At 40.2% G+C, this 19,689-nt stretch overlaps 1 protein-coding gene across 6 annotated transcripts in view; it reads right to left on the bottom strand.

The window, feature by feature from the left end:
- DYNC1I1 (dynein cytoplasmic 1 intermediate chain 1) overlaps window positions 1-19,689 on the bottom strand; it is a 297,632-nt gene that overhangs the window by 128,609 nt on the left and 149,334 nt on the right. For all 6 annotated transcript variants that reach the window (XM_081146692.1, XM_081146694.1, XM_081146691.1 and 3 more), the window contains 3 exons: window positions 8,746-8,835; window positions 2,612-2,774; window positions 596-695 (listed from right to left, as the gene is read on the bottom strand). In XM_081146692.1, coding sequence (XP_081002818.1) covers window positions 596-695; window positions 2,612-2,774; window positions 8,746-8,835 — 353 coding nt within the window. The remainder of the gene's footprint in view (window positions 1-595; window positions 696-2,611; window positions 2,775-8,745; window positions 8,836-19,689) is intronic.

Raw genomic sequence — 19,689 nt, 5'->3', positions numbered from 1 at the left:
AAAGTGGAATTCAGGAGGGACACTGGGTGGGAGATAGAAACAGGATGCCCATGTGATGGTTGAATCCACAGCGGTGGGAGAAATCTCCCACAGAGACCATGTCGGGAAGAAGAGTAGAGGTTGAGGGGATGACCAGGAGGACCGTAAGGGTGGAAGAGAAAGAAGATGTCTTAGGGAAGTCTGAGAACTAGAAGACAGTAGGGTTGTAGAACCCAGTGGAAGAATATTATTTTTAGAAGAATGGGGAAGTCAACTAAGCTGGGATGTCAGGGACAATAAAGGCTTAAACATATCCACAGGACTTGACAAATAGGAAACTATTGGTGACCTTGATGAGAGCAGTTTCATAGACAGAATGGCCTGGGTCCTTGTCTGGTACCTGGCACATAGTAAATACTCAATGTATATGGACGACAGTGTGCAAAATTTAAACTGAAACCTCAGAAAAATAAGAAAGACACCTGATAGGCATAGAAAAAAAATTGTAGGTTAGTGAACATATCCAAAGTAGTGGAGCAAATCTCTCTTATTATTTTTTATACGAATGCCATGAGAACACAAGCCCAGTTTGTTCCATCCCAGCCATGATTCTTACCTGGAGAGACCAGTCCATACAAGTGACTACTCGGTGCTTGGACCAATGCTCATCATAGAACTGACGATTGAAAGAAAGGTTGGCTCCAGCCTGGACATCCCTACGAGGGTTTAAACATCAAAGATCAACATGATGCTTCAGAATGGGGCTTTATGTCTTCTGCTAATGCTGAAAGAATGAAATGGCAAATGCATGGCACACAATACCCCCTGAAGTCAAAGCATCCACTCAGATAGCAAACTCTGTTCACAAATAAACTATTGAGTGTCTTCTTTAAGAAAAGCTCTCTCTAAAAGGTTTCCACATGTTGTTCCAAGCCTGGTATAAAGTGTCAAATTTGTTTCAGGTACTCATCTTGACCAGTCCTGCAGGATTCTCCTCCTCTTAGTAAGTTCTATATTGAAACAGAGTTTGCTAGAAAGTTCCCAAGGGAGCACAGCACACTTGGAGATTCTTTGATATCAGTGCCCCCTCATCTAGCCTTAGACCAGGGATGATGTTCGTGTTTCTCTTTACCAGTAATTTCTGACTGGCTGCAGTGGTTGCCTCCCTGCTCAACAGCAAATGGTAAATTCTACCAGGGGACCCATATGGTGGAGAGTGGGGGATGCACCAAGTGTATTAGATACGTAACAGACTGGAACAGAGTGTACTTGGTTGACACTCAGCTGGCCACTGCACTTCCTCTGAGGGACGCTGCACTGGTGGTGCATTTGCTCCATAGACTGGGTGTTTACATTGAGTCACGCTGATTGCCTGCCAGCAGCTTCTGGATGCGCATAAAAAGCTGCCTAAATTTCTTGGGCTTCAGTTCAGGAATTCCTCCACACTCACCTTTTTTTCTGTTCATTTGCTTCATGCCGTTGGTGTGCATCCTGCCTCACTTGTGCTGAGTGACCTGGCTTCAGATTATTTACTTAGGCTCTAATCAGCTGATTTACCATGAGTTTCTTTTCTCCTGTTAACCCTTCCACGCCTCCACCATTGCAAACTCAGGCAAGAGGTACATGTACCCGAGTAACTGCCAGAAAGCCAGAAGAACACTAGGCCAGACATCCAGAAAATCAACTGGGCTACAGAGCAGGCTTTTTTTTAAAAAAAAACACAAAATATCTCATAACATGTATATTCAAAATACTATGTTCTCTTCGAAGTAGGCTAAGGATGCTGTCATCTGTTTAGAATATGTCAGAACTCCCTTTTGAAACTATTTTTGGAGCCTGTTATATTCCTTTGAGTATCTTGAATGATGATAGGTTGTCCTTTGAGAATGTATTTGAATTTTAGAAATAGTAAAAAGTCAGTTCTGATGAAAAAGGCAGTAATCTCACCTTTTCATATTGTTCTTGGCATAAAGAAATTGGTGACTAAAACCCAGCGATTTCCATTTCTTACAAAGCTCATAAAGGGTCTCCTATTATCCCCACAATGACGGTTAGTAGCCTCTGCCTTTTACAGTATATACGCTGCAGTCACACAGAAAGTCATTTGGGGCCTTTGCTTTTATTGATTAGTTTTTTGTTTGCTTTATCTGTAAATATATCCCTGCATATCTGTTTCCTAAAAGGCACAGACACATAACCTTACGGTGTCAAAGGAGAAAAAAATTTCCAGTTTCTGTTCACTGTCTCCCACATCAGTGAAGGTCTCTCTGTCTCATGTTTATTTTTTTCAGTCTCCTGTTTGCTTAGACATAAAAATAGATCTACTGGCTATAGCACGAATCTCCTTCTGCTGCTTATAAGGATGCTTTCTCAGAGGACAATGTACGTGACTCTGCCAGTCTCTATCACCTGGCCTACCCCCTAGATACCAAGTTCAAAAGCATTTCACGGAAGCACATGATAATTACAGGGAGACTTTAAGCCAAAAGTTACAACCAAAGCCCTTAGTCAAAGCTGTTTAGCAAGATCAGCCCTGGAATTTCATCTCCCTCTGATTTGTTAGGTTTGGGATTTGCTAAGTCGATACATACATGAGTTTAGAATCAACTCTAAATACACACAAGAAACGAACCCATCTTTTTCCTCTAACTCTCGGCCGCTATAGTCGAAGAAGATGTCCGAGTCTTCTGCCAGGGCCCTCTCGATGACGCGGATGGTCCGATCGAAAAAGATGAGGAACTCCTCTGAGTGGAGGATCTGCTGTTTCTCTTCCTCTGTCAGCTCCCTTGGGGGGGCTTTTTATGTAAAAGAGATTGTCAGGAAAGAAAAAAAAGGACAATTAAAAACATCTCTAGAGGAATCCAACTCTTGAACAGGGCTGCTTATCAAAGGCGTGATAAGAAAGACACAGTAAGATAAGGCCTTGCAAGTATCACTCCCAAAGTCACACCACAGGTCTCTGCAGATGGCTCCACTGCCAGTTTTACACAAAGATGTCACATCTGGCCTAATTACTGTTTGGAACAGTTGAAAATATTACAAATGAAAATAGATGGGTGAGTTCTTAGCAATCAGTTTTGAATAATGTTATTTTCTTTAGAACTAAACTAAAAAAAAAAAAGCTGAAATAGTACATAATAAAGAAATCTAAAACTATGTGTATTAGATACTACTGTAAAGCTGCACATATTAAATAATTAAGAACTACCTATACTGTGATCCAGATAACACCTTTCCTCTTTCTATGGATACATTTATTTTATTTTAGATGGTGAGTTGGCAAGGCTGACAGATGGTTTTATACATTCCACTCAAAACCTGACACGTCCTTCCAAATCTGCTTTCACCCAAAATATCTTGTTAGTAAACACATAGAAGAAATAAATGCTGCTGTAAGACACCTCACAATTGCTCAGATGGCTTACTTTTCCAGGATGATTAAGCTTATCAAACTAATTTTGAAGATGCAAAATGAGGCAAAGAAGATTAAATAACTAGTAGTATGTCACGGTGTTTGGAAAAAAGTTCCCTTCAGAGTCACAATTAAGTTACGTAAACTGTTTCTTCAGTAGCAGAGTTTCCATATAACGATAAAAGATTAGGAACTCTCCCAGACTGGGAAACCCTCAAGGGCAGAAACTGTCAGCTGAACCTCTGTGGTTGTCAGGATCCCCCATTCAACTCTAGGGCAGAGAGCCTTCAATCCACGTTTCACTGATTACTCTTCCAGTAGGACCAGAAGTGCCTGGAGTTTGAGCTACAGAAGGGGGAAGCGCTTTGCAATAACAGGTGGGGTCCCTCGTGGAATCTCTCAGCCACAGGCTTTCTCAAACACTTCCACCACCATCCCCATATGACCAGGCCCAATGTCAACATGGCCACATGGTCAGAAGACTCTTTCAGGTAGAGACCTGGAGCATAATGTTTCATGTAAATGTTACTTGATTCTATGAATAGTATCTCAAAGCCACTGTCCTGAGAAATGGGAACTGTCCCAAAGCTCTTCGGCAGAGCCATGGCAGTGGATCTTAAACCTTTCATGTTCATAATGCTTCTCCCCTTCCCATCGCCCCTTTCCTGCTGCAGACCACAATGCAGGGGGTCTGGAGAGACTTTAAAATCTGTACTTGTACAAGAAACTAGAATGATTCTGATGTAGTTGGTTCACACCTTGAGACACGCTCTCCAGGTGATATTATAACATAAAATGATTTATTCACCACAGCAGCAGATCTTCTCCAAAAACAGCCCACCCCACAGTTTCAAAATATAGTTAAAAATATTTCTTTGCTGCTGAAGTCTCCAGAGTCCAAAATATGTGCAGACACTAGTTTGAGAAATAGTGAAAAGGGCAATACGTGGACCATAACAATAAGAACTCTACAAAACCAACCTGGAATCCAACATTTCCTGTGCCCCATGTTAGCTTCAATCAATGAAAGCTCTCTGAGCATTACTTCTATCTATAAAATGAGGTAATGATACCTAAACTTTAAGTCTGCTTTAAGGGTTAAACATAAATACACTGGGCAAATAGTTAAGTATTAAATAATTCGTCTTTAAGGTAGCAATTTAGTAGTCTACTTTTTAAAACTCCCATATGTTTGTACGCATTTCAATTTTTCAACCTTATATAAGTTCAAGAAAACTGTAAAATTACTCAATGTAGCTAGGCAAAATAAATAAATAAATAAATTACCCTACAAAATGTTAGGTTTATTTTGTTTTGGTTAATTCTGTTACATAAATAAACTTCACTAAACAAGGATACTATAGGGCCAAGAAAAATGTCTTATTTTAAAAGCCTCGTTCATTCTTAGTCACTGTTGATGGATGACATGAGACACACTTGAAATGAGGCAGAGAAATAGGAATTTTCCCCTTTATTCCATTTTTATAATATTAAAAAAAAACACCTTTCTATTTTCTGTTTGTCTTTCTCAGCTGCTTCTGTTTCACCTGTATCTTTCCTTACAGGTCCATTACCTTGAATAAAAAATAGTATCTGTGTAATTTTCTGTAATTTTTTTCTTCCCTGTAGCTTATTGTCACTTTGATCTCATCTTTCAAGACATACAACTCCTTCTCGAAGAGAAACATAAATGGCTGATCAAAGTGTATTTGCAAAGGCCAAGTTCAGGTAGGTGAAGCAGTAGCCTCTCCAGATATTACATTTGACAATACAAGATTTGGCTTGAAATTAAATTGCTACTAAAGCAAAACATAGGATAAATTTTATATTAAGCTTTGATGTCTAACAGGATCAAATGACAAGATTTGTTAGCACAAAATAATAAGATACATGTGCAGACAAGTACTTTTTTTAACTTCGTAAACAATATTCAGCTTAGGAATTAAACAGGACCATAGTTATTTTTGACAAAAATCCAAAACCTCCCATATTAAAAAATCTTTAAATTGATAAATGTTACAATGTAATGAAAACATAATGGAGAATCCAAGAACCACAATCTAAAGCTGTCTTCAGAGATGAAACCTTTCCAGACATCATATTTTATGAAAGAAAACTGGTTGATTAATGGGATCTACAAGGTTCAAAATATAAGCATAAACAATAAGAATCAGAACTGTATTACCCCAGGATAGACCCTAAATCCTCCCTGATGTATCTGTTTCTGTAGCCTTTCCCTACCACTGGACCCTAATCAATTTTTTAACATGTCCACTGCATAAGAAAAGGCAGGATTAATTTAATAGCAAAAGGCATATCAGAGAAAACTATGGGCATTTATAATATTTGATTTTTTTACAAGTTAAGCAGAAAATGCTATTATAGCAAGTTTGTTGTTTGTTTTTGCAACAAAATATTTAGTATTTCTACCAAGAGCTAACAATACTTTTTGCATTTAAAGTGACATTTTTCAAAAAATAAAGATTCTTTGTGAAAAGTAGAACACATGACTTTGACTTACATATGGTCCAAATGACATGACGAATTTCAAACTTAGCAAAATTTACCTGAACAGTTATATTTAGCTTGAATAACAAGTATGAAAACAATGTACCGCATTCATGAAATTCAAATTTTAGAGGCTGCCTAATTCTATGAATTCATGTCCTGCTAAATTAAAATCTAGTATAAATTTTATTTCAAGCTCTACTTTTTATTCTATTTTTTATAGAAATGTTAATTTATCTTGATTTTACACATGAAAATGCTTTTTTATGTCTTTCATGATGAATTTATTCCATTTTCTCTGCTTTCTTGAGTTCTCTTATTGAACTTAAAGTGTACTTTTTTCAGTTTCTGTTTAATTTACTCTATTTATTATGTAGTATGTCTTTTGGTTTCTTGGGTTCTTGGGACTTTTTTCTTTAAAAATATAAATTTCATCATGAAATTCACAACTTATATTGGGTATTTTACAATATGATTTTTTTAGGTTAAAAGTTATTTTTAAAATATCCACTTCAGAAATATCTTGCCTTGTTTCCATGATGTAGATTTAAATTTCAATATCAAAATGACATCTTTTAATACTTTTCAAGAATATATTTAAAAGACAAAAAAATAAATAAGCAAACCCACGTAGCTTAAATCGGAAGCGTGGCTCTGATGGGAATTTTACAGTGAAATCAGTTCTTATACAAGAAAAGCAAACCAGACTAACAAAGAGGCTGTGCTCTGAAGCTAACGTGAGGCTCAGGAGGTGACGTGTTTACAAGAGTGAGGTTTCTGATTCTGCTGTTTTAAACCTCCAAACATGAAGATATGAAGACACATGTACAAATTCCTTAAATTTTGATTAAAAGTTAAAACGTACCTGCTATTTTGCTCCACTCTGTTATGGAAAAAGTGTGAAAACAGTCATAAATCAAACCCATATTTCTTTACTGTTTAATGCATTTTGATGTCACATGGGCAAAAATGTCAAAAGCTTAGTGAGCACTGATTTTTTTCCCATCTCCCCTTACCACTTTTTTTTTTTAAACACCAAAAAAGGCCAGATTTTTCAAAAATGTGTTCCCTGGTTTGAAACCATGTATGTCAAGTTTCAGCCCAGAGCAAATTTTTATGGCTGAGTAATAAATCCCTGAAACTCAGGGTTCATAATGGAAGTGCTGACACAGCCCTAACTACTCTGCAGCCGTGTGAATGGCGCCACGATTATATCTGCTGGAGAGTCTTTCAAAAGTTTGCAAAATACTGTCTTGCTTTGAAAAAAAAGAAGAAAAAATGGAGTTTGATGCCAACATAAACATGCTTTTAACCCATTGTGTGCAAATTTGCAGAAAAGCCATTAATAGAAAAATAATGCACACAGTGCCGCAGTAATAGAAAATGTATTTCAAACTTCTTTTTGACTTTTAACAGGACTTTAATCAATTCCATGAAGCATGAATAACAGTTGAAATTGGAGGGTGTTTTCGCTCAGCAGCGAAGAAGTTGTTTGCAATGTTTTACAAGAGTAGACAATTCGGAGATTGGAGTTTGGGGGTGGGGTGGAGGGGTGATCTGTGCCAGGACACACAAAACATACCCCAGCTTTTTATCACCCAAAGTATCTTAAGGATATTTTGCAAAAGCAAGAAGAGGGTATTTTAATTAAATCCTGACTTATTTTGTCTCGTGCTACACCTGTGTCAATGATATTTTATGGACCAGCTTTAAAAAAATATGTTCCTAGTAGAAGTTTAAATGTGAAATCTCTTCAATCAAATCCATTTAGAATCTCTCAGAAAAAGTAACTCTTGTGCCTTCTGTGGATGCCACTGTTAAAGATGCTGAACCTGCTCCCTGCCTTTTCTATGCCCCAGAACTTGATTATAGCCAACCTCAACGCCTGAGCAGGCTGAAGTGAGTACACATGACCAGGATGTACCCTTCCCACGCCAGTCCCCAGTGACAGCCATGTGACATGCACTGTGCTGGAGCCGCATGTATCTTTAAAATTTTAAATCAAATGGGCTTCTCATTAGAGTTCTATTGATCTGCACTGGGGTCATTTAGTAGGAAATATGAAAGAATCTTTTTAATCCACACTCTGTTCTCACAGGACACTCCACTGGTCAGTAAGAATGACAATTTCAAAATTCTCTTTTGTCTCCAGGGCTGAGAATCTCAAAGGGATATAAATTAGATTTTTAGGGAAACATCACCTGTAACATTGTCTTCTCCTTTCTTTTTCCATGTTATAATTTCTAAATTTTTAAAATTACACTTGACATACAATATTATATTAGCTTTGGGCATACGACATACTGATTAGACATTTCTATACCTTACGAAGTGATCACCCCACAAGTCTAGTACCCACCTGACACCACACATAGTTACTACAATATTATTGACTATATTCCTTATGCTGCACTTTACATCCTGTGACTATTTTCTCGTTCTCTGTTGTTTTCGTTTTCTTGTGTGTGTGTGTGTGTGTGTGTGTGTTGCTTTCTTGTTACTGTTATCATTGGGAATATACAATAGAGTGAACTAGGTAACACAACAATTGATAGCAAACGTCTTATTTTATCACTATTCAGTAATAATTTTACTGGAGTCATGACTGGACTGGTTGCTGGAATTAAGGATAGTTTGCATTTTATTTGCTTCTACCAGTCCAAAAAAACCCAAAGGACTCTTGCTTTGGAAATTAAAGTTTCTGTTGCTAAATATAATGTATTGAACAATCATAGAAAACCTTCCACACAGGGGGTGTACGTTTAATTTTTACTTACCTCTAGAGCCCCTTATGGTAATAAAATAAATGAATAAAATAAAGGCTCGATTAACCTCCCACGCCATACCTTCCTTCACTTCCTGCTTTTTGTCCTGACTTTCCAGTTCTGAATCGTGGCCAATTTTAGGTTCCACCATTTCCTCGTCTTCTTCATCCTCTAGAAAAAAGAAAGAGAAAAATGCATTATTATCTTTCCTTCAAATCAAAGTCTTTGGTTGATGGTGGGAGGTAGGGGGCAAAGGGTAAAGTTCCAATCATTTAGGGCAACTTCTAAGTAAATCAGTCCACAATGAATGCCCAAGATGTATGTTCCTGAATATATAAATAAATTATCTCCAAAAGGGGCCTCTTTGAAAGTCCCCCCAAGTTGCTGAGAAAACCGCCCAGAGTCAGCACCTGCTACATCCATCTCCAGGCCCTCACCACATGGGATGTCTTGGAATTGCCTCTCTGACCTCTGAAGCTTCTTCAGAGATGGCCCTAAAACAGATCTTAAAATGTTTCCACCTGGGGCACATTCTCCACAGGGGACACCTGCTGTACAGACGACTCATTTCCAATTTAATTCTCACCAAATTAATTTGTTTTTGACCTACAGGAAAGGGTTAAATACAGGTCTGACCCCAGGTCAAATGCCACTGGCAACTAAACCACCAGGGGTAGGGCCCCCAAAAGTCATTGCCATTGGCCTCGGAGAAAGCCACCAACCCACATGGCATTTACACATTCAGAGCAGCTCATGCATTAATGTGAATTTAATGAGCACTAACAAATGGACCCAGTAGGCTACCACTGCCAGATGTTAGAGTGCCCTTCCTGCCCTATGCAAATATGTGCTCGCTCTCTCTCTGCTCTCAGCCTGCCTGTCTCAGAGGCCCCTTTCATTGTAGACCTCTTGGAATCATCAGTCACAATATAGAAGATGCAGGGGAGAGTCCAAACGTCCAAGAAAACCCAACTTAGAAAAAGAAAATGATCTAAAGAACTAAAACTTGCTTTCATAGTTTTTAAATCTATTACCTTCACTCTTAAGTATGATATTCACTGTAGGTTACTGATTTTGTTGGTTCAAATGGAGTTAAAATAAATGACTTCTTTTCCTTCCCCCCATACATTCATTCATATATTCATTCAATAAATATTTACAAACCTTTTATAAGACCTCAAGCTCTACAGGTGGTCCTATTTCCATCACAATAAATCCTGAGATTCACATCAACTCAAAATTTCAGCGCCAACCACTTAGAGAATGTGCTATAAATGCATACATAAATGCCCAAATAAATAAGTGTATAGCCTGAAAAGCAACTCCAAAAGTTCTCACTATATTCAGCAGTGACTTGTGGAAGGAATATCAATTTTAAAAATAAAATTGTATCAAGTATAGCATTGCAATTTAGATAATTAAATTTTTAGGTGTGAATTTTCATTGAAATACAGTGATCTATATGCATGTGTGTAGACTGCAGAACCAACCTCATTACCTTATAATGACACTATATATATATATCAGAAAATAATGTAAAACACATTTAAGGAAAATTGTCATTTATTATTAACACATTTATTATTAATACATAACAATGAGATAAAAAGTTACACTGAAATTTTGAAAAGAACACTGAGTTACATACATTTTTAAATAAATAAACCTTTAAAATGTTAAATGACATATTTAAAACCTAACCCAGATATAAAGATATTACTGCCATCTATCCATTAAAAACCTGCTTGGAAAATCCTAAACAAAACTTTTACCAACACATGTTGTATCTTCCCGATCCAAAGACCTAAGTAACACAAAGCCCAGGGAAGCACTAGCTGGAGAAAAGTTTCCTTTTCTGCTAAACCTTGGATGGAAAGGCAACTTTCAAAAGGACACAAATTTGCTGAAAAATGGCTCCATCTCTAAACCTTCTAGAAGCATTTTCTTTAAATGTAATGAATTCAGCAGCAATGCCCAGAAACTCACTAAATGCAAATAACTCCAACAAACAAAAGTGGTGAGGCCAGAGTTGTTATATGTTGAATTGTGCCACCCCCCAAATTCACATGTTGAATACCTAACCCCCCAGTAGATCAGAATGTGACCACATTGGGAAATAAGGTTGTTGCAGATACAATTAAAATGAGGCCACATGGAAGTAAAATGGGCACCTAATCCAGCATGACTGGTCCTTATCAAAAAGAGGAGTTTAGACAAAGGCTCACATTCGGGGAGAACACCATGGGAAGACGAAGGCAAAGATTGGAGAGATGCTTCTGTAGGCCAGTGAACACCGAAGACTAGCCAGCAAACCGCCAGAAACTAGGGCAGAGTCATGGAAAAGCTCCTTCCTCAGGGCCCTCAGGAGGAACCAACTCTGCCAACACCTTGGTCTTGGAATTCTAGCATCCACACATGTGAGGCAAAAATTTCTATTGTTTAAACCACCCAGTTTGTGGTGCTTTGTTCCAGCAGCCCTAGCAAACTAAAAAGCCAGTCAAGTGCCTTACTTTCTACGATCTATGATCTAGTAGAATAAATACACGAGATACACAATAATACTTAAGGCAGTGATGAATGCTTTACTTGTGTCATCTAATTTCTTTATCAGAACTTGGTACCATTGGGAGAATTTTATAGATGAGGAGACAGAGTAATGGCCTGCCCCCCACCAAAAAAACCCCCAAAACTTCCAACCACGTCAAGCTTCAAGTTGCACGTTTCTGCCTGTTTTCCAGTCTATAATCTTTAGCCATACACACACTGCCCCCCTTCCCACAACACGACATGAAATAGAAATATCGAGGAGGAGAAAGGCCTAAAGTACAAGCAGGCATGGCATTCAGTTGCAGTTTAAGGAGGGGTCATGGAGGGTCACAGCCTCGTCATGGACCGCTCTTCCATACGTAAGGCTCCGCTGAGAAGTTAGGTTTCACAGCCTAGAGAGCTACACAGGATGGGTGGCTTCATTTATCAAGAATATACATGCTGCATCTAAATTCTGTTGTCATTTCCATTTCGGAATCCACTGCCCTGAGACCTGACCAGCCAGCTATGCTTAATACAAATTCCTCTGGTCAGATAGACTCAACCTGGGTGGCAGCTGGATGTCAAGGGAAGTAAGTGATCTGAGTTCGAGGCTGGAGTCTACCACTTGCTAGCCTCTCGATGTGACATAATTCAGAGAAACTCTACGAGGCCCTGTTTCCTCATTTGCTGAATTGGGATAATAATTCTTTCTTAAAATGCAAAGTTGTTTTAAGAATAACCAAATAAAATAATTGATGTGAAACTGCTTTTTAAACTATCCATAGCACCCGGCCGGGCGTGGCTCAGTGGTTGAGCGTCGACCTAGGATCCAGGCGATCGGGGTTCGATTCCCGGTCAAGGCACATGCCCGGGTTGCGGGCTGCAGCCGATCAATGACTCTCTCATCATTGATGTTTCTATCTCTCTCTCTCCCTCTCCTTTCCTCTCTCTGAAATCAATAAAGATATTTAAAAAAAATAAAAATAAAAAAATAAACTATCCATAGCGTTGGGGATACCCGCACCTAGAATCCTTCAAACTGGTAGTGCCTTAGCTTGTATGTCAACAAAGATTTATTGAGCACTTACTATGTACCTGGTGCTGAAAATATGACAAAGAACAAAAAAAAGACAAAGATCAAAAAAAATTCTCTGTGCTCATGGAACTTCCATTCGAGTTGCTGAAGAGAAACCTTAAACAGACAAACAAAACATACACGGTATCAGGTAAGTGCTGGGGGAAATAGAAAGCTGGAAAGGGGGATTGGGGACGCTGGTAAAGGGAGGGAGAGTTGAAATTTAAAATGGAGTGGTCAGGACAAGCCACACTGAGGTGACATCAGAGTAAAAAATTCTAGGAGTTAAGGGAGTGAGCCATGTGAAGATCTTGGGGAAGTAAGACTAACAACAAAGAGATTCTTCCATCACATTCTGTGGCCCCAAGGGGTGAAATGGGTCAAGGTCTAAATTAATTTATTATCAGTTTCATTGACTACGGAATTGTGCTTTTATCAGAGCCATCTAGCCTTTACATTCACATCTTCTAGTTCTCAAATGAAGTTACTTTCACCAAATGACTTGAATTAGTCAGCTTTAAATAGTATCAAGTTCTCACCTTTCACAGATATGAGGGCTTTTATTTTAAACATTAATTCCCGGAAGAGACAGAAAGCAACATCATGACAGAAAGTGCCACTTAGAGCTTATTGGAGAAATATTATTCCATAAGCGCTTGGCTAGAAATAGGGTGAGGTCTGTGATAGCAATGTGTTAGTTTATCTAATGTGTTAGGTTATATAAGTTTTTAAATAGAAAATCCTTCCCCAGACAATGTTTTTGATGAGTTGTTTTAAAAGACAACAAATATTTATTGTGTTCATAATACATCCCAAGTCCCATAATGAGATCCTGTGAGTAAGAGAGAAACAAATTTAAAAAATAATACCTGCCCTTTCAAAGTGGCTATAAACCAGTTGTAGGCATTAATTTGTAGTGGCCACAGAATTCTTTGTCTATCAGTCTTTTAAAGATACAAAGTAAGTGTTTCAGTGGATTTGTTAAGGAAATAACGTAAGAGACTGGTTTGTTTCTCTGCATACTGATATGTTTGCCTTGCTCAGCAAAGAGAGTGTATTTTTCTTTAAGACTCTGGTTTCCTTTCTGGTGCAATTGGAATTACTTCTGTTGAAACCATTTTCAAAACAGTTAAATAACGTTAAAGAAAAGGATTTATGTAGACCCACTACAGGCTACTGATATATGAGTTGTGCCACCAGTTCATACCCGGTTACATTTCCTCTGAGATCGGAGGGGAAAAAATTACCACCCATGTGTGGTTTCCTGTACCAGGTCCACACAAGAAATTAAACTAGTGGCAGGAGTTAATGACCTGTCAGTGATTGGGGCTAATTTCAAACAATGGCATCTTTTGGACACATTATTTTATTTAGCACCCAAATGCTGCCGTCTGCAGTTGCTGCATTCATTCCCTCTAAAGTTGGAAAAAATCTTTGGTAACCCCTGTCCTCCTTCCTTAAGATTCTTGGAAGGTCTAAGAATGAATAATTGCATGTCCAGCAGCAATCACCTGTAACACTTAGCACAAGGCCCGAACCCTCGGGGTGAGCTCCACGAGGGCTGGTTTCCTCTTCCAGTCTGTGCTTCCAAATAAAGTCAGTGCAGGCAATTGGAATATGCCATGGTCCTCTGATTACTGAACTGCTCTGATGGCCTCACAAACGTGAGGCACTAGAAAGGGAGGGTAGTGGGACGTTTGTCACTGTTTGGCAATACAATATGAAAACCCCTTTCTGTCTGGGGAGGGGGGTGTTGTATTGGTGACGTGGTGGACCCTTCTTTCTTCTACTGAAGCCCAAGGGAATACATTTTCCTGCTCTCCATCTCTTGGTGACCAGGACACAGGTAGTTAGTTATCTGGGCAGTCAGACCAGATGCTCCTAACTGGGCTTTGTCTTTGGAGCCAGGAGACAAAGCTGAGGGGACAGTTAGGATTAATTTTGAACAATGTGTCATAGTAGCAGTGGTGTCCAACATCTTGGTCAGGTTGCTCCAGAGGCCCATGGTCTGGGTTGGTCCCTGCCCTTTTCCAGGCTTGTTCCTTCTGCCTCCTGTTGATTCTGTGAGCACCAGATTTCCTTCCAATAAATCTCACTAGAGGTGGTGTCAGTACGAGATTTCCTCCCAATAAGTCCCACTGGACTTGGTGCCTGCTGCTTGCAGCCAGAGCCCTGAGTGACACAGGGCAGCCCTCTGTGAAGAGGAGGGCTTGTGTTTTACAAGGTCAATGGGATCTCACTTTCCCAGGCTCTCCCAGGGCCTGCAAAACGCCAGGATAAGAGAGTGTGAGTGCCTGGATCAAGCCCTTGCTGCCCTGCTCCCGGCTTCCACGAGGGGGCTGTGGCCCCCCTGCCATCTCCTGGGGGACTGCTAAGTCTGGTCAGGTGCAGAAGGACACCAGGGAGCACAGTGGGCCAGTTCACTCCATTCTTCTTGACTCCAAAGGCCGCTCTGCTGCTGCCAACAGGTAGAAGCACAAAGCAATTACCACACGACTTTGAATCGAAAAGGCCAATGACTGTAAGATGCGCGATTACTTTATGTACCAATAAGAAAAAATGTTTAGTGCTAATTAAACCATAACACGTCAATTTTCAAGTGAAAAATTGTGAATTTTGGAATTGATAAAATAATTTGTGGCTTAGAAACTAGTTTCCAAAAGATAAAAGAAATGACAAGAACACAGAGTAAATTCTAAATCAAGCTTATTACTGTGCTGCTGTTGGTAGACAGGCTTGGAGAGCGACAGGGGCACTTTTAGGGTTTTTTGTTTTTTAGATGCATTGCTTTCAATATAAGAACAAATGCCCTGGCCACTTTTATATAATTCTATGTACAGACATTTCAGGTGGTGGTTCTTTTTATAACATTTAAAATATTCCAATAGAAATACAAAGCGTTAACAAAGGCAAACATATCAGTATGCAGAGAAACAAACCAGTCTCTTAACACTCAAATTAAAATTTATTTCAATTTAAAAATAATGCACTTTAGTGAAGAGAGTCTTTGCAGTTCTGTCTTTGGCCTCAGAGTTTCTCACATCAAATGCCCCTCAGGATGATATGTATACCATGTCTTTCACTCTCATCCACAAATTGCTATCTCCAGCTGAGATGACCCCAGTGGGCTCCAGGCTCTGTGCTGTAATTTCCAACACGAATGTCCCACAGGTACCTCAAACCTGGCGCGTTCAAAGCAGAACCCCTGCCTTTTGCTGAGGTCTGCTCCTTTGATTGCATTCTCCAGCCTGCCTAATGGGACCACCACCCACATGGGGTCACAGCTGGACACCGGAGTACCACCTTCAAGTCCTCTTCTCCATCAGAGCCTATTAGAAAGGGTCTCTGAGTCCTTTCAATTCCTACTCCAAAATCTGTCTCAAATTCACCTCTGTCTTTACTGCACTGCCCTAGTCCATTACCATCTCCTGCCTAGGGTATTACAATAGCTTTCTGGCTGGTCTTCCTCCCATTATCTGTCTTGTTCTATATTTATAGCAGTTTCGTTTTTTTATTTAAAAACACATCTATGGCCCTGGCCAGTGTGGTTCAGTGGTTAGTGTTGGTCTGCACACCGAAGGGTCTTGGCTTTGATTCCCGGACAAGGGCCAATACCTGGATTGCAGGCTCGATCCCTGGCCCCAGGGGGGACAGTGCAGGAGGCAACCAATCAATGTGTCTCTCTCACATTGAAGTTTCTTTCTCTCTCTCTCTCTCTCTCTCTCTGTCTCTGTCTCCTCTTCTCTCCCCCTTCCCTCCCTTCCACTCTCCCTAAAAATCAATGGAAAAAATATCCTTGGGTGAGAATTAACAAAAAATAAATAAAAACACATCTACATATCCTTTCTCCACCCCCTAAAAATGTATCTTCTATAGCTCCCTAAAAGTTTTAGAATAAAAGCCCATAGCTCCTTTTGTTTCTCCCAGCTCGTTTTCCATCATGGGCAATGCATGATCACCCAATGTCCCAGTAGGTTCATGCCTCAAATGTGCTGCACATTGGTTTTTTTCTGCCTGTGTTAGGCTTCCCTCCAATATCCAGGACGTGGTTATTACTAGTCCTTCAGGACACAACTCCAGAGCCTTAACACTTCTTCCAAAGCAAATCCGTTGAGTCTCTCCACTGGTCCATCAACCCACCTTGCACATATCTCTATGATAACACATCTTAGTCCCCTTGAAATTATGTTTATGCATCCATCTCCACAACCAGATGGAAGTCCCTCAAAGACCTCCCCTTGTTAGTATCATCAATGTCAAATTCTGAGACTAGGTATGTGAAGACACATGGATTGTTCTGGAAAGGGAGTAGTTATGAACCACACCATTTAGGACAATGCATGACAGGAGACCTTGAACTTCTTTCTGGAGACCAGTATCTCACTTTTAATAAACATAGATCTCATTTAGTCCATTAGTATTACTTAAAATTTAGGAAGGAATTCAGGTATTGATGATGCTAAACACCTCATCTACCTCCTTCCCAGACAGCCCTTTATTCACATTCTGATACATCTCTCTAAGGGGCGGCCTGACTCTTGATGAAAATACTGCTGCCAACCAGCCCTGCAGAGAAACGGGAGGCTTTTAAAAACACAGCAGACAAGGTCTGATATTGTTTAAGAATATGGAGGCCACAGGGGAGTGGGGGAGCTTGGAACGAGGAGGACAGTTAGAAGGAAGCTAAGCAACAGATGATGAGAAGTTGACTTAGGATGGTTCAGTTGCCAGTGAGTGTGATGAATTGAACTGTGAATTTAGACCTGTGTTTGTACAGCAGACAGTGAGAACTCACTCAAGTCACCCTACCCTTGGACCAGCTTTGTGTACAGTTTGCCAACTTTGCCAGGAGTCCAAAGAGAGCCACCCTCCCGATGCGTATCACAGCGGCCAAAATAAAGTATAACATGCACCACTGAATGCTTACACAAACCAAGGTGAGCGCCTCTGTGCTTTAAAAATATGCAGGAACGACATATTTTGTGGGATTTTCAGTAAGCACTTTGTTAAATATACTACATGTTAATATTTAAAACACCTTCACTTTCTGGTCTAGAAAAATCTGGCCAGAGGAAAGAAAACATACATTTCTCATCAAACAGAGCACTCCTGTTAACACTCTCGGCCACATCAGTTCTCTCCTAAGGCTCTAACATGACAGTACTTGGAAAGTTTACTTCCTGATGGAATGTCACCCAAGGCATTGCAAATGAGAGGAAATGAAAGAAAATATTCAAAACGAGAGAGGAAGCCGGAGAATAGTACTTTTTAGCAGCTGTTTCTGAACCTTGTAACTGTGCTGACATGTAATATGTGTGCAGTAAATATGTGCTGGATGGAGTTGATGCAGATTACTCCGCTTGCCTGGAAGGACAGAGACTAGAAGAACAAGGTTCTTCTCAGAGACGCCCATACAGGAGTACATGAGCAACTTTAGCATTTGCTGTTTGGGATGCGAAGGCTTGACTGATCTGTATTTTCATACACTTTCCTCCTTCAACACCTTTAATGGCTCCCTATTTCCAAGATTAGCTCAGCATTTATGGCTCATCACCATCTGACCCCAATTTAATTTTCCAGCATTGCTCAAAGCAGGATAGCCCTTGACTCAACTGTGCATGAAATAGGCCAAGTGTGCTGTCAACCCTGCCCCCCTTCCTTCTCTTTAGTCTTTTATATTTTTCAGGTCCCCACCCCCCAAACTTTCTCAGAAAGCCATGAAGCCTTCTGCCACAGAAGAGATCAGTTGGATGAATTAATTCATACTAATGGATTAGAGAATGGTAACCCAAATAAATTAATCTCTAGAGGCAACCTACAGTTTTTGAAAAACCTGGGAGAGAGGGGTTTTGAAGGAGCAGGGCCACCCCTCAAATCCAGAATCATCCATGTCACAACTCCAGAAAGCAGCACTGCCACTGTGCTCCACGTGAATAGGGCCTCTTAAGTACAACAGGGCACAGACTCTGTGTCTATCCTTGGCAGCCTTATTTGTATAGATGTCAAACACACGCACACGTCTGGGAAATAATTCAAAACACTTGAAAATGCAATTCTTGGCTGCTTGGAAAGAGAGAAGGGACACCTAGCTTTCATTTTCAGACGAATCACTTTTGCCGCCTACTTTTGATTTTGGCCAATTCCATACCTTACTTATTGTTTCCTCTACCATTTCTTCCAAGTGTGCAAATCTGCACATCCTCTTAAGAAGGAACACTGCCTGTGAAAGAGAAAACTCAGTCACAGAACCAGAGGTGTCATCACATCTAACTTTCAGCAGCAACTGCCGATACGTCCCCAGTAAAGTAAAACCTCAAGGTCTCCAGGTACTAACATGGTTATTGTTACATTAATTAGTGAAAAACAGAGTAAAATAAGTAGAGACCATTTAGAAACATTACTTTGCCTGTAAAGAAATTGTTCGTGAGGAGAAAGTGGTAGTTTCCATCTCTAAGTATTGTCAGCTCTGACTATTAATGTCAGCGGTTGTCATGTCAACTGCACATATAGGTCATCCCACTATTACCTATTCTCCAGCATTCCTTTTATTAATAGGATGAGATCTTGTTAATTCTGTCTCTTTGTATCCCCTTCACTTGCACAACTCTTGTATCTTCTTCATTTCTCACCTCCTTCTCCTTGGTTAAGTCCACAAGGACCTTTTATGTGGCTGTCGTGGTCTCCTAGCTGGCACTCCTCCCTCCAGCCTCTCTCTATCCTTACCCTCACTGCAAACAACACTCAGATTCATCCTCCGAAAACAGTGACAGCCCTCAATAGTGCATGGGACGTGCAAAATAAAGGCTGGATTCCTTGGTCTAATCTCCAAGTCTTCTAGAATCCGGCCCAACATGTGTTTCCTGCCTAAATTTCCTCTACCGTGTTCATCTCCCTCCCCCACCGCACCCCCAACCATCGAGCCCTGCCCACACACACACTCCAGTCAGCCTAAGCTGACACTTTGCTTGCTGCACAACTCCCCACATTTCTATTTGTCCCTTGGCTCATGTTCCCTCAGCATGTGTGTCAGGCGCTATTCCAGGTGCCGGAGAGACAGCAGTGAACCAAATGGACACAGCTTCCTGCCTTCATGGAGTTTTTATTCTAGTGGGGGAGATAGGTAATAGAGAAGATAAAGAAGTCCAGCACACAGCGTTAGAGTTAAAAATGCTAAAGAGAAAAGCAAAGCAGGGAAGGGGGGTGGAAGTGGTGGGTATCACAATTTTACATAGGTAGCCAGGAGTCCTCACTGAAGTGGCATCGGAAAAAAAGACTCAAGGAAATGAGGGATCAAGCCATGTGGATACTTGGGTAAAGCAATCTAGGTAGAGGAAACAGAAGCACAAGGGCAGAATTTGGCCTGGAGTGTTCAAGGCCTTGAATACCTTTCCCCACTTGAAAATCCGGCCATACTACAAGAT

This window comes from Miniopterus schreibersii, assembly GCF_964146895.1.
Source record: "Miniopterus schreibersii genome assembly, chromosome: 9".
Taxonomy (NCBI): domain Eukaryota; kingdom Metazoa; phylum Chordata; class Mammalia; order Chiroptera; family Miniopteridae; genus Miniopterus; species Miniopterus schreibersii.
Note: the sequence above shows the minus strand (reverse complement) of the source record. Positions and strands in the feature narration are given on the sequence as shown.